This window comes from Balaenoptera acutorostrata, chromosome 17 (assembly GCF_949987535.1).
Source record: "Balaenoptera acutorostrata chromosome 17, mBalAcu1.1, whole genome shotgun sequence".
NCBI lineage: Eukaryota > Metazoa > Chordata > Mammalia > Artiodactyla > Balaenopteridae > Balaenoptera > Balaenoptera acutorostrata.
Window position 1 is genome coordinate 63,410,071 of NC_080080.1, and position 22,592 is coordinate 63,432,662.

Genomic DNA, 22,592 nt, shown 5'->3' on the forward strand with positions numbered 1-22,592 from the left:
ATGCTACTTGCTAAATGCCCATTTGGCAGTGGAGATATTGTTCATACATTTGACAAACTCTTAATTATCCAGTTTATACTTCAAGTACTGAAGAACCAAAAGGAAGGTTAAAGAAAAGTAAAATGCTTTTTCCTTCCCAAGGATGCATCCAAGCTATTTCATTTAGTATCTGATATAAGAGATATAGATAGGATAGGAAGAAAAATTTAGTCAAGATAAATGATTATGCATGCATATTTGCATATAGATATTTATTTTTTAGTGTTACTGATGATTGACCTTTCTGAGAATATGTATATCAACACAGAATCTGTTCTTTTTACTGTATATAAATGTACATATATACATTTAAACACGTGTGCATGCATATAGATAGATACTGAGAGCTGCATAAATTAGGATACTTACATCAGAATAAATTCGAGTTCCAATTACACGAGCATAATGTGGATTTGCCTGCATACAGTTCCGAGGACAGTATACTCTAAAAAATAAATATATACTTAGAAATATTAAGTAGCTGGTTATTTCAGTCTTTCTTATTAGTAAGATCATAGACATGCATACACAAAAGTAAACTCAGCATTCTAAATCCTACTCATTATTTTTTATTGAAGTATAGCTGATGTACAATATTATATAAGTTACAGGTGTACAATATGGTGATTCACAGTTTTTAAAGGTTATACTCCACTTATAGTTAGTATAAAATATTGGCTATATTCTGTGTTTTACAATATATCCTTGCAGCTTATTTTACCTAATAGTTTGTACCTCTTAATCCTCTACCCCTATATTGTACCTCCCCACTTCCCCCTCCCCACTGGTAACCACCAGTTTGTTCTCTGTACCTGTGAGCCTGTTTCTTTCTTGTTATATTCACTAGTTTGTTGTATTTTTTTTTTTAGATTCCATATATAAGTGATATCATAAAGTATTTGTGTTACTCTATCTTATTTCACTTAGCATAATGCCCTCCAAGTCCATCCATGTTGTTGCAAATGGCAAAATTTCATTCTTTTTTATGATTGAGTAGCATTCCAGTGTATATATACACATTTTTTCCTTCTGAAATAGGTCAATTGTACAATCCCGTCAGTAAGCACAATTGCTTCTGCTTGCTTTACCTACTTCCAGCTTTTGGCACAGATGTGTTTCTTTTCTCTTTCTTTTTCTTTAAAAAAAAAAAAAAGCTTAGCCAGGAAGCTTTCTAATTTGGGGATTCAAAGCAGAAAGAAACATCAGGAAGTATCTCTCTCTCAGTATCTGGGAATTTGGTACCCAATATGACTGCAGAATTTAGTAAACATGTAACTTGGAAAAACTGAATCATTGTCTGCCACAGACATCTCATAGTTTCTTTTCTCTGTGTTCACATCTCATCCAATTTTATGGCTTTGATTATCATCTATAAACTGTTGATTTCCAAATTTATATCTCTAGTTGGGACCTCTTCTCTTAATTCTAAATTTGTATGTCCTACTGCTTATTGAATATCTCCATGTAGACCTAATAAATATCTCAAATTTAGCATGTTTGAAACCAAATTCCTAATCTTCTCATCCAGTCCACAAATATCTTCTTTCTGTAGGCTTCCTACAATAAATGTCAACTCCATTATTCAGGTGCTCAGGCCAAAAAAAATCCTTTATTCTATCCTTAACTCCCTTCCTTACCTCAACCTTATATTCAACCCAATTTCTATTCGTTGTACACTGGAATAAAATCAGAGCATCCTTAAGCACCTCAATCACTGTACCTCTGGGCTCTATCTTCCAATATCTAGCTCACTGCAAGAGGTTCCCCTATGATCTCCCTGTTTCCGATTTTGCCCCCTCCCATCTATTTTGCCACACACTTACACTGAAGAATACAACTCTAATCGTATCATTCCTCTGCTCCAAATATTCTAGTGGCTTTCCATCTAATTCAGAACAAGTGACAGGATCCTTATAACTGCCAATAAGCGCTGAGTATTCTGTCTTCCCATTACCTCTCCGACATTATATCCTACCCCTCTTTCACTTTCTCACCCAGCTCCTGTCACACTGGCCTAATGGTTATTCTTCAAACATACAGAATAATCTCATCCTCGGGGCCTTTGAGTTTATCTTTCCCTCTGCATGGAATGTTCTTTTTCCAGATATCCTACTCCCTTCCTGATACTTTAGCTCCTTTTTTCAAAGTTTCCAAAAGTTCTTTTATTTAAATATAGGGTCCAATTATCAGTGTTCAGTCAGTCACATGATATTTTAAAAAATTCACTCCCAGAGTTTAAGAAACTGCCAAGTGGCACTTATTTAAATTGATTGGCTCTTCTGAATTCACATACACACACACAAGTACACACACTCATACACTAAAAGGAAATCAAAGCTAAGACTGGAAAAAACATAATTCATTCTACATAGTTAATCAGAGTCTCAACAAAATGACTATATGAAAATCATTGTTTGATAAAAGTATCAATTATTTTCCTAAAAGTATTCTTAAAAAAAAAAAAAAAAAAAAACTTCATTGTAACTACCTTTACCAATTGAAGCAGATCTTCCTCAACACAGTTTTTAAGAAATGGCTACATTTCTTATTTAAATTTCATGTTCCTAAAATTTGTATAACACAGTACACTTTAGCATCTAAACCAGAACCACTTAAATATAAGTAATAAATGAATAAGTTTTTATAACTTTGAATTAAAGGGTTGATTTTTATAAAAGATGTCTTCTGTAGGAGGAAGGGTGTCCCCATTGACTATAAAATTTTATTTTTGCATTTAAGAGCTGCTGGGCATTCATTGCCCACCCTATGGCGATAAAACCAGCTGCTCTGCCCTTAGGATCATGCTGTGCATGCTCTACCTTAACCATATTTAGCACTTGGTCTGTGGAAGGCCAAGATCAGTAGATTCAAACTGAGTTCATTTCTACGTAGTTAAGTTCAGGTCAAAGAAAGACTGCAGGAGCTTTTTGCTTGTCTGAGTTCTAGTCTCTGGTTTTAACACCTTGTTATACATTTGTGAGAATGTAGATAGTGATCTAGTAAACATACCTTCATCTACAACTTCCGTTATGCTTTGAATAAAAATGCTGACACATTTTAACAGTACCTGCCTTTACATCTAATCATAGGGAAAGGGGCTGCTTGGCCCTGATGTGATCCATTAAAGAGTCATGCAATGACCAGACAAGTGCCTGACGTGTGTAACTTGTAACTTACTGGGTGGCCAAGCCTCATAAAGCTGTAGGGGAATGAACATGTGATTCTTTCTTTTAAATGCTAAAATAAAGATTTTCGTAGAGACAAAAAAAAAAAAAAAAAAAAAAACCCACAGTTTTTGGAGAAAGTACACTAGGAGTGCCTAGAGTGTATGCAGTTGTGGTGTCCATTGCTCCCTGCTGCTAGCAGTTCAAGATCATACATCTTTTGAGTCCTAGAGACACCGGAATCTCAGGCAAAAGCAGTTATCCAGGGTAAAAGGCCCCCTGTTCACAGGTTAAAAACGAAGGAGAAAATCTAGAAAACAGTACCTTGGGCAATGTGAAGCAGGCTTATGAAAAGGACAGAGCTGTTCCACAGTTGTTTCACAAGTGACCGCCTGAACTGAAGAATTCAAACACAAAACAATAAGCAAATCCTTTAGAAAGAATAATGTGCAACAGAGTGGTAAGAAAATAAGACAAAAAAAGTGCTAACCTGTTACTTTAGAGACTGTGAAGGAATTAGCAGACTGATACTTGCTGAAGATAAAAACATAAAAATTTCAATCATCAACATCTTACATGCATCACCATCAACATAAATTCTTATATTTTTTAAGTCTATGAATATTTGATTTTTTCTTAAATGTTCTTATTTAAATATCTAGACATGTAGCAGTATAAGAATTAATCATGTTTTATGCTAAATTCATATTACCTTCAAGTATGAGCCAAATAAATACCATTCTTGATATCAGAGAAAGATCTCTTTTCATTATCAAACTCAAAAATTTATACATAATAGCATAAAATAATACACATTTGTATCTATATATTTGTTTCCTATTAAGATTAAAACTCTCAATATACTCATTCCCTGTTACCACAGAACCAATTTAATCTTTCAAAATAGTCAATACAAGGCAGTGTAAAAAGACTACTAAATAATAAGTACCTTAAAGGAATACACATCATTCATTTTTTTGTTCCCCCTAGTATCCAGTAAAATGTCTACAATAAATGAATGAATTCCTCCTTACATGTTTTATTAAAAAGCAAGAATATAAGAATAGGTATTTTACTTGGTTTATCTATACCCAGGCTTTCATAAAAAACATCTATTGCAAAAGGTAATGTTTATTTGTGATGGTACTTTAATATGACACACACACGTTTCAAGAGAGTTTATATAATAAACAATTAAAAAAACAAGTTAAAAGAAAAAGGTAAATAATAGGAAATAAATGTTCTTTAATGCAACACCCAATGTTTGGCTTACCAAAGCTAAAAACTAATATTTATTATTTATTTAAGATAAGTATTTGCTGAGTGAATAAATTAATCAATAAGTGTTTCTGTAAAGCTTTTACTTAAGAGATTAATCACTAATGGCTGAAAACCACACATCAGGCCTTTGAATAAAATTGTATACAGAGGGCATCATTCCACCAATTTACAAGGATTCTTAACAAATTCTTTCTTATCCTTATGAATTCCATACTGTGGAGTTTCATGCAATTGTTCAGTTACAAAGGAAGGGAGACTATCATATTTCCTAAGAAAAGGCATTCCATTATGAGGTTCAATAATGTCTATTATTTTACATAGGAGAAAGAGAAACTACAAAGATATTTCAAAAGCCTACATTTTTCTACTTTCTATAGAGTATATATAAAATATGTTGTTTTATAATAATACACTTAGTATATTTAATATGACAAACATTTCAAAAGTTAATCAATGCTTTTATGTTGGGTCAAATTACATTTTAACAGACAAAAGAAAGGTGACATAGTGTATTACATATTTAGAGACTTTGCAAAATGCTCTTTTACCTAGTAATCTATCTTATTACCAAGTTACTGTTGCATGAAATAAATAATTCTCCCAAACAGGGCAGGAAGAATATGCAAATCAATTAGCCTTCTCAGGCACTTTTTATCATAGCTGAAAAATGTATTGCTTCACAATGGGAAAAACTATAAATTTGTACATTCTTAATGACACTAGAAAATTTAGAGTTTTAGCATGATCTTTATAAGCAAAAGGGTTCAACTTTGAATTCAGATACTTTTCCTTCTTTTTGCCCATGGAAATTATGTAGTTGAAATGAACCTTGAAAATTACCTTCTCTCTTTATAAACTAAATTCTTCTATGCTTTGCTCTAAATGAATGTAACTTATTGTTACAACTTAAAATCTCTGGTCCAAAAGATTATTTAGGTACTTACCCAATTGTTTGAACACCATTTCTATTGGATTTGATGAAATAATGTTTTCTTCCTTGTCTAGTGATATCCACCCAACCACCATCATTGTCTATTATACCATAATGAATTGCAGCTCTACAGATGCTGGATTGCTGGGAGAAAAGGAAGGGATAAAAGGATGTTAAAATGATAAGAATTCTGCATAGGATACAACTCATTACTATGTATGACTTTAAACAATTCTGAGCAAAATAGCTATACGTATATAAATTGTTATTTTTCCCATTAAAAAATCAAAATATTATATGAAAGGATCCTCTCCTCAAATAATGACATTTATAATACTTACCATTTCATAATGTACACTGCCAATAACTTTAGCTTTACTATCCAAACAGCCAGCAGGGCATTCATATCTAAATAAAAGAAATGGGGAACAAAATTTAGCTTCTCTGAATGTCCATATAAAATGAAAATATTTTTTATATCTTGCCAGTTAATTTTGAGAGTAATTATAAATATTACCTATTGCAGGTTGTGCCTTTGCACTGGTCTCTTAATCTTATTTCGCAAGAAACAATTTGAGCTAAAATTTAGAAAATAATAATAATTTAGATGATGCAACAGCTGCTCTAATTCATCCCATACAGTCTAACACCAAGTTTTTGCCATTCTAAAAATGTTCAGATTAATAAAATATAGTTGAATATGCCAGTAATGTAAACTTTAAAATGTTTGTAAATAATGCAGAGATCTTACACATTTGCTGTGTGCTTATGACTTCGTTTCTGTTACTATCATCTGCTATTGTCCGGATGTGGGTGTCATGGACTTGTGATTGTTGCCGTTCAATTTCATTTGTTTCTTCTTCTTGAAGAGGGTAATAGCTATCTGATCCTTCTGTTAGAGAGATTGGATTTAAGAAATATGAATCCATCTTAAATGTGCACAAATTACCAATGATACACCTTTATATGCCTGTTTAACACTGAAAGCTACTAGAAAATCAGTACTGTATATTGGCACAAGTTTTGGCTTAAGGTGGTGATCTTACATACTGCATTGGAATAAATAAAACAGTTGCATAAACCTTTGAGCCCTTGACTCATTTATGCTAACATTAAATGGAATCATTTCTAAACTTTGCTTATATTTTAAAGTGGTATCAATGATTACCTTTCATAATGACATCATGAGGTCTACACAGTGATCTAATGAAGTCAGGCTTAGTGAATTTGAATTTGTTTTCTCAAATGAAATCATATTTTCAGGAGGATAACACTTAAAATTTTCAAAAGGATCACATTTAAAATTCTCCTGAAAGGAAATTCAGCCTAAGAAGGATTGACATGCCCTTGCTATTTACCACAATATCAGTTTCCATGGAAAGGTTTCTATTGCAGAAGGAAATTCAATGTGCAGAAATGTAAACTTAACAATGGAAAATATGCAAACTTTGAATTTAATATTTTTTTCCAGGTTGGCTTGTATTAAGGGCTTGACAGGGGCACATTTTGGAAATGTGGTTATTTGCATGTACGTCCAAGAATTCAGAATCTAGAAAAAGGAAGTATGAATTCAGAGGAAAGTCAGCTTTAGTAAGACACTGTGGTCATTGACAATGGAGCAAGCAGGTTGGAGGTTTGGGGGATGGAAAACAGACTCAGGCACAATGAAAAAAGCTTTCAGGAATTAAAAATGGCTCATATTACACAGTGAATTATATGCTTACTTCTTGTCTATATATTATAGCTAGTGAGCACTCAATCATTAAGGAAAAAAAGATATCTCTTTCTAAGTACTGAAAAGTGGCTGCATTTACATGTATTTTCAAATACACTTGGTCTGCATTAATCTTCATTTAGTCATCATTAAGAACAAAGTAGTACAAGAGGGTAAAAATGTTCACTTGGATGCCGAATAAAAAGCATGACTTTCACAAAGCTTTGTCAGGTAAGTTTTATCTTCATGTGTTACAAAAAGGACATCATATTTATATTTATTTTTGAGGACATCCAGTACATTTGAGACAGTACTTTTTTGCAACAGTTTTATACTACTATTATATATATATACTTTTTGTTGTTGTTATTTTGGCATGACAAATTGTATACTCTGCAGTAAGAAGCAGAGAATTAGTATAATTCATTGGGCATGGTTCAATAAGATTCATGGATAGGTATTCAGGCAAAAACTCTTAAAGTGCTTAAAATAAATTGTGTTAAACTGCTAAATTCTTCAGAAATGATGACATTTATGGAAATAATTCTAGTCAACACTATATCAAGATGGCTTTTAAGAATGAAAATATACTTGTCACTCTGGGATAATTTCAAAGTAGAATTAGGTGGTTATCTGGGATAATCATAAAACTTTCCTTTAAATACATGTTGGTATAATAGACTTATTAATATTATAAATTTTTAAAAAATATTTTAAATGACTTCTAAATATTTGAAATAGAGTTCTAGAAACTTTTCATGTAATAATTAAATGTGCTTTTGGCTTTCAAACACAAATTAATGCAGAAGTTGGATGAAAATATAAATCAAACTGAATATTACAACACAATATAACATACCTTTGTAGCACAGATTTTCTCTACAGCCTCCTCCAAAACTAGGTGGGCAAGCAGAACAGGGCCGGCCATGTTTGTAGGGGGCGTGGCCCCACCAGTTTCCCCTTAAAAAGATAATCCACTCCATTAAGAGGTGGTCTATGTTTAGTTTTTTGAGAAACCTCCATACTGTTTTCCACAGTGGCTGCACTAATTTACATTCCCACCAACAGTGGACAAGGGTTCCCTTTTCTCTACATCGTCACCAACATTTGTTATTTGTGTTCTTTTTAATGATAGCCATTCTGACAGATGGGAAGTGATATCTCATTGTTACTAAGTTTAAACATACACTGCTACCTCATTCTTTTGAAAATATTCTAAATAATGTGTTACGTATATTGCTAAAAACTGAAAAACCAAACTTCTGCAAAACACTAACCTCTGCTATAGAATATTCATCCATATCCCATTTGTTTTAATAAAAACAGATTTTAGACGTAGATTTGACCCTAAGTTCAGCTGTACAATATTTTCACTGTAATTATTTGAAGGGTCTTTACATAGGTGAAAATACATGTCTCAGTCTATAGTTTCTCATCTCTAATAAACCAAAATTATTAAACATTTACACAATACAGTAGTGCAATAAATAAAACTGAAGCCCTAAAAATATCTTTAGGGCTTCAGTTCCTATCTTTACAAAGATTATATTTTCAATTTTCATATTCCTTTTAAGCACCAATTTTACGCATCAGGCAACCATAATTGTTGCCATATGACATAAACTCAGTTAAAACAATGCACTTTACTCAATAATACACGCTGAAAATAAGGGAAAAAATCAAGACTATAAAGTTATTTTTATGTTGTTAAGAAATACTTACATATGAAAGTAGTGTTTTGTTTACTTACTTTGGGGAATAATTGCACACCAAGTAGACAGCTTTGGGCCATATCTGCCCCCAGATGTTCATGTTATGGCACAAATTAATGGCGCAGCCTATTCTGCTACTTGTTGCCCACACCACCTACATCAGAGAAAAGAGAGGCTCAGAAAAAGTAGGCTGAGATGAAGTAAGACAGCAACATATCTGAGAGAAAATGCATAAAAGTGAACTGAAGAACCAACAGTTACTATTCAAAATGAAATGAGGCAATGTCAGAAACAATATTTTTCCTGAGACTTGGGGAAGTACTTAATTTAACTTTAAACAAAAAAGAGGGGCTTCCCTGGTGGCGCAGTGGTTGAGAGTCCGCCTGCCAATGCAGGGGACACGGGTTCGAGCCCTGGTCTGGGAAGATACCACATGCCGCGGAGCAACTGGGCCCGTGAGCCACAATTACTGAGCCTGCGCATCTGGAGCCTGTGCTCCGCAACAAGAGAGGCCACGATAGTGAGAGGCCCGCGCACCGCGATGAAGAGTGGCCCCCGCTTGCCACAACTAGAGAAAGCCCTCGCACAGAAACGAAGACCCAACACAGCCATAAATAAATAAATAAATAAATATTAAAAAAAAAAAAAAGAGATAGGTATATAACTCTATCCAGATATAAGACATAAACATCTTATTTATTACTAAATAATTCAAATGTTACATCCTCACAAACCTAAATGCCATATTAATTTTTCTGTGAAGAAACTTACCTACCAAATGAACAGAATTTCTCATCTTAAAGCAGAAAGCACTGGAGCAAAAGTTTAGGTGTTCACATTTCTTATACAATGTGACATTTTCACTGTGCCACTGGCTATCAGGGAGTCCAATACTGATCTTAATCTTGTCCCATGCAAAGGCATACAGAACCATTTGCTTTATAGTCACTAATAATCAGTCATAGAAATTCTAGAAACTCAGATCTGTAGTGAGCTTTATCTAGTCAAATCTGCCACTTGTTGTTTGATTTAGAAGTTTTAGAACATGTCCAATACCTAATCCAAACACTGAAAATTTTAAAAAAAGATAAATGCTGCACACATGTGAATATTGAATGTCATGGTAAATAAAACCGTATTTTTATTTTTTGAAAATAAAAAAATTGACATCTGAATTTGAAGATGGTAAATTTCTTCCCATTTGCATTTATTGGGGTCATATTAAAGTATTTTATATGTAAAATCATTGAAATAATATTTTTAAGGAAATGTCTGTACTTTTTTCTGATAATTATTCCTATTGTTTATAAAAATTTATAAGCTTGTTCTACATAAATCAATATTAATATATTTTTAATAACCATACTAAATGACATAAGGAAGGCAAATGTTCAGTATCCTAAGTTCTCCCACAAAAAAAAAAAAAAAACAACTTTGTTAGTTTACATGAACTCAAATTAAACGAATGAAGTGTAATATACCCAAAACATACCTGTGTATAATGAGTACATACAGGACCAGAACATCTGAATGGACAATACGGGTTGCATTCATGTTCATATGGGTAGCTAAAGTCTCTGACTTCATCATACCATGCTTGTACATGAAATGTTGGGGGCCTATATCTATTTGAAAGAAAATAACCACAAAGATCAAGTAAGGCTGGAGAAAATATAAAACCAAATATTGCCAAAAAGATTGATGAAGTTTGGTAGAGAGGCAGTTTTGTGTAACTTATTAATATTAAATACTTTTGCACTTTACATCACTAATATATCAATTACTTGAAACAAAAATAAGTTTAAAATACTACTGATCATTCTGGTATGATATTTATTTTTTCTTATTTGTCTTGGTGTGACTGCTTGTTTTCCTTTTAGGCACTAAGCCTTTGAAAACTTACAATGATGAATTAGTAAGTATTTCATTTCAAGCTCTTATGTTTTCAGAAACAAGAAGTTGTATTTTAAGCTACCTTCCCCAATGTGCTCCCAAATTCTGTCCAATTGATGGAAGCATGCTTGCAGGTCCATGTTCCCACAAACAATTTTCAGCCCAGGATTCTGCAGATCTTTCCAGTTCTACATCCCATGTCTACAATTCAAAACAAAAACAAAATACAGACACGAACAGATAATGTATATATAGAGTTTGGATATTTCTTTATAATATAGTGTTACTCAGTTCTTATGTTTTCTCCCTTCTTCTTTGCAAAGTCAGCATCTTCGTCTGGGTTCTTGCCATCTCTCATATAGATTTTTGCACTAGCCTCCTAATTAATCTCCTTTCATCCACCTCTCATCCCTCCAATCTGCTCTACAAGTGTTTAGAATTGCCTAAGTGGACACAAATACGCTTAAGTGATTCCTCTAACCGCATCCAACAAATCTCTGTACACTGTTCCCTGTCATAAAACATGTTATTCCTTGCTTTTGCTGGCATCGTTTCCTCTGCCTAAGACATCCTTCTCCCAATTATTTGTCAGACAGGCTCTAACTCTTACTTCACAATCCAGCTTTATGTAATACATTCTTGACACATTTTCAATTCTCTTAGAAGTAAGCTATTCCCTACTTTGGGCTCTTAAAGCTTTGTTATGCTCCTTTGTTTAGCAGCTATTACACAGCAGTGTTAGTATTCGTCTATATGTCTCTTTCATGGGACTATGAGTTGCTTGGGGGCAGTCATTTAACTCACACTGGTATCTTCGGCCTATTATCTGTGTCTGCCATATGACAAGGTGGTTAATAAACATTTGCTCAATACATGAATGGTTAATGAATCTGTATCCTATAAAATATAAATGCATATTTGTGTACAAAATTCAATAATATTAATTCATATTTTAAAAATAATTTATAAAGTGATATTTAAAATCATAAAATTATTACTGAAATAATTTCATATGTCCTGGGTTTAATATTCAATTTGCTAATTTGAAAATCAGGCAGTATAGTGAGTGTGGTGGTAAAAACAAAGAGTTGGATAGAACTGTACTCAATATTGGCACAATTACAGGATTCTGGGCATGTTAAGAGGGTAGAAAAATAGTCCTGGAACTAGAAAATGAGGACACAACCTAAGGTGATAGCAGTGAGACTGGAGAAAAGCAGACAGTCTGAAATAATGTTTAGGAATTTAAATTCGTAGAAGTTGACGGATGACTGAAGGTAGGTGGTGAGGGGAAAAAAAAAAAAAGGGTGAAGACTGATGAGGTTACCCAACTGTGAGAAAGAAAAACAGAAAGAGAAATAGATTGTTGTAATAGAAGTGTATGTCTAGGGCTTCCCTGGTGGCGCAGTGGTTAAGAATCTGCCTGCCAATGCAGGGGACACGGGTTCGAGCCCTGGTCTGGGAAGATCCCACATGCCGCGGAGCAACTAAGCCTGTGTGCTACAACTACCGAGCCTGCGTGCCACAACTACTGAAGCCCGCGCACCTAGAGCCCGTGCTCTGCAACAAGAGAAGCCACCGCTATGAGAAGCCCGTGCACCACAACAAAGAGTAGCCCCCACTCACCGCAACTAGAGAAAGCTTGCGTGCAGCAACAAAGACCCAACGCAGCCAAAAATAAAAATAAATAAATTTATAAGAAAAAAAAAAAAAAGAAGTGTATGTCTATTCACTTCAATGCATATTTCAAGGGTGATGTGTGAGGTGTCTGTGATCCATGCAGTATATATGTCAAGTAGAAAGTGGAAATAGATGACTGGGGTTCTGGGGAAAGAAATACACTCTGAAGACGTGGATTTTGAAGTTATTCACTCAGATATGAATTTCTTCAGGAAGATGATACAGAATGAGAAAAGAAATGAAAAGAAAATTCTGGGGTTATCAAAATTGAAGGGGAGAAAAAAACAATGAGTTAGTAAGATGAACTAGGGAAAATGGAATCAGAAAGGTTAAGGGAAAACTGAAAGAGGATTAAATTAGAAAAGTGACAGGACAAGAGATTCCAGGAGAAGAGAGTGGGCAATTAAGGTCAAATGTTACAGAGAAGTCAAGGAAGATGAGGTCTGCTAGGTACTAATTCATTGTTAAGAGCAATTTCAGATCTGTCCTAGGCAGAAAATCACAGCACAGAAGGTTAATAAGTGACTGGAAAGAGAAAGTGGAGAAGGCAAGTGGGAGTTACTTTGTCAATACTTTAGAGAGGAAGAAGAAAGATGGGCAGAAGCCAAAAAAGATTTGATGCCAGGCTCTAGAGAGAATTTTACTTTCTTTGATATTTAAAGGATGGAAGAAACCTAATCATGACTATAGGCCAAATGGGCAAGACACTAGAAAGAAGCACCAAAAAAAAGTATGTGTGGGGAAGGGAAGTTTCTTCACTCTTCATATAATCTTTTTATATTAAACATTCCTCCTCATTCACTTGTGGATCTGAAATACATAAAATCATGCTTTCAAAGCCAAAAAGTAAGATGTATACAAAATTAGGGTAAGTATGTTTTTGTTATAGTGCATCTTTATTATCTAGCAAAAACACACACAGAAAAGTATATTTACATGTCACTAAAAAATTAACAGCAGCAAAAGTATCTGGTTTTCATAAAAACTTGAATTTCACTTTGAATTAATATCAAATGTTCAAGATGACTGATTCTGTGATACAGACATCAATAAGTATTTATCAGGTAAGCACTTTATTCGCCAAATACAAGCATACTATTAATTAAATTCATTACTTAAGTTAGACCTAATTTTTATAATTACATATTATGTAATATGCAAAGGCATAATTCAACTTGCTGTCATTATATCCCCAGACAAATTAGGTAAGAAACAAAGAATTTGGCTGAAGTCCCAGAAAATGAGTAAGATGCTGATTTCCTTTTGTTTTCAGAAGGTTGGAGAGATGGTCATCTCTCAAAAGCAAACATGTTCCCAAGTAGAGTTCCCTGGAAAGTAAGCTGTCCTTAAGAGACAATCAAATTTTTGTTTTCAATCTTGGAAATCAGGTTCTCATATAATACTTTAGTCATAAGCATAGTGCAACTATACTTATCCGTAGGTTTCTAATCTAGCAACATAGCAATCTCATAGTCAAAGAGCAGCTGGGAACCAGAAGAAAAATGTAAACATTCCTAGATGGAAAAAAAAAAAAAAAAAGCCTTGAAACCACTGGGATGGTTTTAAAACACTCTTCCCACAAAGGGTGGAGTTGAATTCCCTCCCCTTCACTTCAATTTAAGCTAGATAGTGATTCCCTTCCAACAAACAGAATGGCGCTGTGAGACTTCCCAAGCTAGGTTAGGAAATACAGACTCTATCTGATTCTTTCTCTTTTAAAGACACACATCTTAAAAGACCTGAGTCAACAAATTAGGAGTTCAGCTACCCTAAATAGGTAGCTGAAAAAAATAAGATGGAGAGACCACACAGAGACAGACAGAGATGCAAGAGGAGTTCCCACTGTTTGAGTTTTCCTAGCCCAGACAAGAGATCTGTGAGTTTGCATGTCCAGGTCACTGCAAACAAGTGAGAGACCCAGAGCAAGAAACCCCACCAAGGGAGTCCTTAAGACCCTTATTCAAGGTCAATTTAGTCTTGTTTTACACACAATTCTACAACCTTAGATGTCAGTTTTTCTTACGAAATTGAAGATGGATCCTTTTTAGAGAAGATATACAACTATTTCCAAATTCACAAATATGCTGTATTTCCAAAGTTTGTTTATATATCTGTTGTGTAGAAACTGGAAAAAAAATCTAAGACATATCATTCAAATGCTTTAAGCTATGTTTTCTTATTTGTAAAATGTGTCAGTTGAGATAGAATATAACTCAGGTCCCTCTGAGTTATCAATTGTTGAGTATATATTATGGATAAGTTGTTTTATAGCATAACTTGTCTTCTATTTAACCCATTAAAAATGGGGGGTGGAGCATATCAAATTAACTACGATAATATTAAAATAGGGACATACATTATTTTAATATAAGAACTGAGGCAGAGGGCATGCAACTAAAATTTGCTATTAATATTTAATAAATATTAGTTAGTGACAATTTTAAAAGTAATTATTTGAAAAATCTAATCAAGCATTGGTGTTTAGGGCAAGTTCAATAATACAAATCAAGGACATTCTTTTTAAACAAATCACTGAAAATATAGCTGTCCTGTAAGAAATACTATCATTTAACATGACAACAGCATGGAATGTATATTTTTATGCTACAACATAATATTTCAGGTTTTAAGACTGGCAATAATTCATACCCATCCCATTTAAATGCAGGTTACTCTCTATACATTTCTATTTAAATTCTAGATTGCAAATTAAGTCAAGATGGCCTAACCAGCTTCATTTTTTCTCTCTGAACTATTCACCCAGGACTAATTTAAAGCCAAGCCACACTTAAAATTACCATTTCTTTATAGAATGGGTACTTGAGGTGTGCAGAAATAAAAACCACTCTATTTTCCATCTACATAAGTAAGCTGTTCCTTCTGAGAACACAGCAAAGTCTTTAACTGAAGTTTCATTACTAAAAGAAACATTTAGAATACTATTAACATACTTTGTCTCCAGTGACATTTTTCAACCAGTTCACCATAATGGCTCTATCGTTTCCTGTGTGTGTGTACATAAGAAACCTTAAACCTTGACAAAGGACTTTCAAAAGTAAACCTAGAAACATATAGTAGTTTTAGCACTAAAATACTGTTTGGAAAAATCAAAAATTATGCAGCTAGACAAGTACAGAAAATTCCATTGACTGCTATCATTTGTGAAATATGGTGGGCATACACAATTCATATTCCTATCAGAATACTTGTTATCCTATTATAATAACAGTCAATGACAGTTGCAAATCACTCAGGATTGTAGTTTTTAATAGAGTTAACATTGCTAGCTTACCAGAAGTTGTATCCCTATACATTAGGCAAAAACAGTCATTAGTAATATGACTCTTTCTTTCTCTTTGATATTGAGAATAGCTTCTCTCTTAAAAAGGATTAAGTATTTTCAAATATATTTTTTGACTATTGTAAATTTATAGCTCTTTCCAGATTTACATAATTTTAAAATTCATGTCCTGGAAATCACTGACTCTTTATAGCGTCAAAATTATTATTGTAGTACATTAAACAAGAGTTGAAAGCCAATGTTAATTAGTCACTATGAATTTGTCTGAAGAGCATTTTCTTAAAACTGAGGCTTCAAAAATATTAGTATAAAAAACTAAAGTGAACAGTAGACTATTTTTCAAATAAAAGTCAAACATTAATCTGAACTTTTTAATTAATTATTATTATTTTAGATTGCATTAAAGCACATGAAGTAAAGTTTTGTGATATTATCTGCCTGATGCAAATTTGTGTAATTAGATTCTTCATACATAAATCCTCAAAGATCAGAGGTAGGGATGGAGATAATGGAAATCCCTTTATCCACAAAGGTATTGATAAGCACTTCTTGGTGAAGGTATCATGATAATTAGTCTACCAAAGGAAATATGCTAGGTGACACTGAAGCTGTGAAGTAGTTTATTTTATATAGTTAGGTTCAGCAATGAAAAAATATATGAGTAAACAAAGAAATTTTAACAGGAAATTGACCAGCATGATCTGATACCTTTAAATGCACAGAATAATAATCTCCTGACTGGAAACTCTCACATAATTTAATAACTGTTCAGTGTCATTCTAAGCAGGGAGAAATAGGATTGCAAGATTTTCTACCATTCTCCAGAAATAATGTTTTAATTCATTATAATTTTTTGCAGAATTGATACAGCTTTACTGGATTTCCAAGATAAATGCAAAAAAAAAAAAAGTCTTTGACTATCTTACTATTAGGTATCTTAATTAAATGGCAATTAACATCAGTCCATGACACAATTTGCAATTTAATATGGACTTTTAAAATATGCATTGCTCTCTGGCAATGTAATAACATCAAAGCACAGTGGTGTTGAAAATGCAGTTGCACTGGAAATCCAGATCTAGGCTGAAAGCTCTGGTCTTACCTTCCTACTAAAAACGATAAATAACAATGAAATTATTTTTAAAAACTATATAAGCATTTGCAATAAAATTTGAAAATGAATTCCACAAAGATTTGTCTTTTTAGACATATACATCTGCATACAGAAAACCACCCTCATGTCTCTAAGCCTACCTCAGTTCTGAGCAGTCACTGGCTGTCAGAAGTAATGATACCATTCCAGCTTTCCATATATTGAAAATACCTTTGAGTATTGAAAATACTCTTTCCTTGGGGCTATGTCTTCTAGACGTATGCAAGCAAGGTCATTAATGATAAGTGTTTCTTTCCTTTTTCTATATAGACAGAGATAAAACTAAGCTTGCACTTGTTCCAATTATTCAAACTAAGGTTAATTAAAATACATGATACACCCTGGAAGAGTCTTCTTTCCCACTTAAATTGTGTACTTTCAAATTTATCTCTTTGATTATGTCATGTTTGGCTTCTGTTTCCTCGTCTCTGACATTAGTAAGTTGGAGTAAGTCTCTTCAATTCCTTTTAGCTTTAAAATTCTATTATTTTGTACTTATAGTCTCCTCTAGAGTGCCCCGTATTGCTTGTAAAATCCCATAAAAACTTTCAAACATAAAATAATATTTCTGTTGACAATAGAGGCTATTTCTTAGCTAAGAAGAAAAAGTTGATTTGTGATTTTCAAGACTGCAAAGCCAAGAAGGTTTCCAATCTTCTAATTATGAGTCTAAAGGAGAACTGTTTCCGAATCACCTCTATTGGAGAAAGTTTTAATATTATCCAAAACAGAGAAATACAACTGAAAACCTTCCATAAAACTTCCCAATACAACTTCAACATAATTGAATACGACAAGAAGATATTCTCAGTAAAAAGTTCAAAATGGGTCTCTCTTCAGCTTAGTCCTGAAAACCCAATGGTAAAATCTTTGAAATAAGGCACAGACTTCCACATGTAATTTTTCTATACATGTGGAAGGAACACCAGGATTTTTCAACCAGCTCATGAATATAGAAGCAGTTGAAGAAAATCAAAGACATATAGAGCTATCTCTTTCTAAACACCACCTTTAAAAGATAATTCTTGACCTGTCATACCTTCTGGAAAAACAGGTTTGTAAATATCCATCATATGTCACAACATAAATCCCTCCCAAATCACTGCTGTTTTCCTGCTTAAACCAGAAAGTGCAATCCCAAAATCTTATGGAATAAGCTGTCAGTGTTATCCTCTCAATAGCAATAACTTGATCTCCAGGAAAGAATTTGTTTTTCTATGGAAGTAATACATTTGACGGTTCACAAAACTTCAGATTCAAATTCCAAAATAATGCCTCATTATAAAATCTTAGCCACCTTCTTTTCTCCCCGTTGGTGGAATTATCAGAACTATAACAAAGAAATAGACATCAATGAAATCAATTAATCAATCATTCAATCTACGCTGAAAGAGTGTATTAGGTTTCTGTGACAAAGTCATCTGGTATAAAAAGCACTATGGAAAACAGGAGTAGTACATTCCTTACAACTCAGAAATTACCTCAGGCGTTTAACTTCTGTGCTTCACCTACTTTGAAAAGACGGTAGTTACAGGGAAAATGCACGAGGCTCAGATTTCAAAGGGAACACCTGTGTTTCAGGACACAGAGGCTTTGCCAGGTACTGAGAAAGTAGCAGCATTACCTCAGGGCAATGCACATATTAGGGTCTCCTGGAAATTACAGAGATGCGAGGCAGATGCGGCAGAGTTTTACTTAAAATCTACTTCAAAACAAAGCCGTAAAGGTCTTAAAAAAGATAATTTAGGGAATTGCCACTTCCTTTTAATAAAATTAAAATAATTTTTGGAACGGAAATTTAATGTGTGGATAAACTGATAAGATCATTTTAATTAAACCCATTGTTTCAATATTATACAGATAGACCGAATGCATGGTGTAAGGCAGATTGTCTTTGCGAGGCAGCCTAGACATTAATTCAACAAAATCCTTACATTTCTACAGAATATCTTCTGATTCATCTCTCATCTCCCTGCCAAGGCCCTCTCAAGTCTGGCTATAACTTACCTACCTTACTTATAACCCACTCCTCAACATGGGTCCTCTACTGCTGGCTCTCTGGAACGTTAAAGTGCCAGTAAATCATCAGGAGATCTGATTCTGACTTGGTAGGTCAGGAGAGAAATCAAAGTTATGACATTTCTAACACTTGGTGCCAGAACCATACACTGAATACTTCAAGAAGCAAGGTTCTAGTACCTGTCTGTTCACACTTCTCGGCCGCTGAATCCATCAGAAATGTTCCCCTACAGGACTGTTCTTTCTTTCCTCCCCTCCTTAATTACTTAAACTTTATCCTTTCACCAAAGTCGTGTTCACAATCACTCTCCTCTTGGAAGTCATTCCAACCACAATACATACTCCATTTATCTCACCCTTCTCTGAACCTTCTTAAACATATAATTTACCAATTACTGTATGTTCCCCTAGATCTGTTTCTACTACTTTCAGTCTTAATTCTCAAACTAGAATTTTAAATCAAAAACTGTCTCATACTTTTTCTGTGTTTTCCTAATGTCACCTAATATACTTGGCATATAATATGTTGCCAATATGTACTCATCAATTATCTCTAGCCTCAGCTGGCCTGGCCTGGGCAATAACTTGGATCAGAGATACAGGAACCTAAATTCCCTGCATCAAACATACATGTGTGATATAAACTCGGGTGAAAGGGTGTTCATGATGTACCTAGGCTAAACAAAAGGTAATTCTTGAAAAGTTGAACTCGGATTATTTTTGTAAAGGTCATATATATCTATCTTTGTATTGACTTTGTGATAAATTCAACACTATAATGCTTTCATTACTTTTGTTGTCATTTAGGAGAGAAGTAGTTAGTCTTCAAGACTATATTCTGAATGTTTAAGGAGACCTCAAAGGAGACTTGAGAAAGTACAGTACCAACTATCAGCTATTTAAGTCTTCATCTACAAATATTGAGCCAATTTATAAAAATGAGGACCTATGTTTTAGTTTATTTATAGCTCATAAATTTAGATAGATATATGATTAATCTAAAAGTCAAGCCTAAAATATGCATGCTAGGAAAGATAAGCTTTCATAATAAATCACTCTGCATGCATTAGCTCATATATTTAAATAGCAAAATGAAAGTAACAAGTTTTGCAAGTAAATAAAATATTAATTGCTTTTATTTATTGCACTTGGGGATATCTTTTTAACTTTCAAAAAGAAAAAAGAGATGGGTTAACGAATGAAAACTTCTTTTTGGAAAAATTAGTAAAAGATAAAGTTTATGGACAAATAGAAACCGAAACCTAAAATTTAACATCATTACTTCAACTTAAACCAAAGGCTAATATAAGAAACATTTAAATGCATATGTTTACATACTTTTAATGAAACTGCTATAGTAAGTTGCTCATTGTTCCTGTATTGGGAATTCTGTGTTAAGTTTTCACTAATAATTCCTGCTTCAAGAACGATAAATTATTATGCTTCCAAACAGTCATTGAGAGCTATGTAAACCATATGGTCTCCTGTTTTCCTTGGCTGCTAGGAAACTCAAAGCTGGTTTAGTAACCATAGAATGCTCAATCAGATGTTTAGGTGTCCCTTAGGAACTTGCCTATACATTTGTCTTCAACAACTAAACAATGACTAAGAAGATGATGTAAAAAAATACGGTTTACCAAAGTCTTTATTTGAAAATCTGAGAAAGAATATTGTGTTAAATAGTCTTCATTTTTTCCCACATAGTCACTCTCAGCCACGTGCTGCCATACTCTATGTTCCAAAAGGCTCAACTCTACATCCTGAGTTACTTCAGGCTCTCTTGGTTCCTGGGTTCTAGTTGAATTTGGCCAGTAGAAGACACGGACAGGAAGTCAGAGCGTGAGGTGTGAATTTAAGTATGTATTACCCCCTCTTCAGCCCCACTCATCCCCTGAGTACTCTGCCTCACAGTGATGGCGCCTGTGTCCTTTCATACAGTCCTACCACCAGGCTCTGGTCCTCAGCAGGCTGGGGTACCACCATTCATGCCTGGGTGCCCCCCATCCTTGCGGCTCGCCTAAGCCCTGCCCACAACTCTGCATACAGAGCCTTCATTAATTTTTTCCTGTTAAATCCTTGTTATTGTGGCATTTGTTTTCCTAATGAGAAATAATATCTGAGAATAAAAACATCTCATAGAACGTGTATTAGTAAGCTGCCTAACATATTACCTGATACCTAATATATTAATAAATGTTCTCTTATTCCTCTGTTCCTCTAAGATCTGCTTCATTTGCTGTGACTCACATAGCCTTTTTATGGCGCATTGTTAATATTCACGAGACTAAGGAAGAAATTTAAATCCCGAATTTTGAATGATTAAAAAAAGATAATCACTGCCACCTAAATTTCCAGTGAAAAAGTAAATTTCTTAGAATTCAAATTTAACACACTGTTAGTTATAAAACGAAGTTTAGAGTAAGTTATGCCTAGCTTTGCTTTGAATCTACTCACAATCAACTCTATAAGTCAGGACCTTTGTTCACATTAAATTTCCAGGACGATATTTCCACTGAAGCCTTCAAGTAAGTACCCGTGTAGTTTAGGTTTAGTTTAGTGTACATACACACACACACACACACAGAGGAATAGTTTAAAAAGTGTTAATAAAATCAAAGTTTGGAAATCCTTTGTAATGACTGTATAACTTACAAAAGTCAAACTAATACCAAATTATGTCAAATAAAATGCTTCTTCATAGGTATGCAGAGAAGGAAAACGTATAGGGCTACGTTGCTCAAGTCTGCCATGAGTCGCACTGGATAGAGCAAGATTCTTTTCATCTTTTCATCTGTTCTCACAGATCATGACTGCCATGCCCTCTCCTTTGAATCAACTGTACACATATTCTCGTATCAACATCTTATCAGTTAAGGCTCTCATCATCCAATGCCCTCAACCACGGTCCCTACCACACATTGACTATAACGTCTTCCAAACACTTTCAAAATGTACCTCTTCTAAGAAGACTTTCCTGGTTACTGCTTTATTCTGAAATACCTTTAGATTTATGTACAGTTTAAAATATATTCATTTGTACTTCTTATCACACTCTGATTTACATTTTGAAAACAGTTCTCCAGCAAAAGCCATGGCATTCTGATCATTGTATCTCCTGGAAGACTCTATCCCTACTTGCTGAAGGGTCTGGCCATCCCCACTTCATGAGACAGAGGTGTCCATAACCCAATATAACTCTGAAAAGTCACTAAAATCCAATGCTAATTTAGCCACTTGTCATACTTATTAGAATGATTTTACCCTAACCAAAAAGCTAATGTACTTAAAAATAAAACATAAACACTTTGAAATGAACGCTTTTGCAACTTTCTAATAGTATTTTCTTGTCAAAACAAATCAAATCCTCTTTCATTCTGCCCATTTTAGATCACTGTTGAAAATCCAATCATCTTTTTATTTTTTCATTCTTTCATTCCATATTTTCCCTTTCAACTAGCATAAACTGAGCTTAGAGCATGTGTCAGCCTCTCAGCTGGGGAAATGCAAAAATTACGAAAGCACAGTTCCTTCCCACAAAGAAAAGTAAGGCTAGAGAAAGAGACAAGGATGTAAATAACAGAGGCAAAGGCAGGTAGGAAACGCTGTGGAAGCCAGGGAACTGGGGTGAAGTGCACCTAACTCCGTACAGGAGGGTTTAGACAAAAGCAGATTAGTCTTTAGAGGTGAGTCTTGAAGGAAGAGGAG

General features: G+C 33.9%; 1 protein-coding gene across 2 annotated transcripts in view; it reads right to left on the minus strand.

Annotated features, from left to right (window-relative positions):
- Positions 1-22,592, minus strand: part of CRISPLD1 (cysteine rich secretory protein LCCL domain containing 1) — a 44,862-nt gene that overhangs the window by 7,529 nt on the left and 14,741 nt on the right. Inside the window, exons 3-13 of one of the 2 annotated variants that reach the window (XM_007185072.3) lie at positions 10,817-10,935; positions 10,334-10,466; positions 8,880-8,995; positions 7,989-8,089; positions 6,167-6,307; positions 5,933-5,993; positions 5,757-5,823; positions 5,429-5,559; positions 3,694-3,737; positions 3,528-3,600; positions 409-484 (exon numbers count right to left, since the gene is read on the minus strand). In XM_007185072.3, coding sequence (XP_007185134.1) covers positions 409-484; positions 3,528-3,600; positions 3,694-3,737; positions 5,429-5,559; positions 5,757-5,823; positions 5,933-5,993; positions 6,167-6,307; positions 7,989-8,089; positions 8,880-8,995; positions 10,334-10,466; positions 10,817-10,935 — 1,062 coding nt within the window. Of the gene's footprint in view, positions 1-408; positions 485-3,527; positions 3,601-3,693; positions 3,738-5,428; positions 5,560-5,756; positions 5,824-5,932; positions 5,994-6,166; positions 6,308-7,988; positions 8,090-8,879; positions 8,996-10,333; positions 10,467-10,816; positions 10,936-22,592 lie in introns of those variants that run through there. The other variant, XM_028167191.2, reaches the window with a different exon arrangement.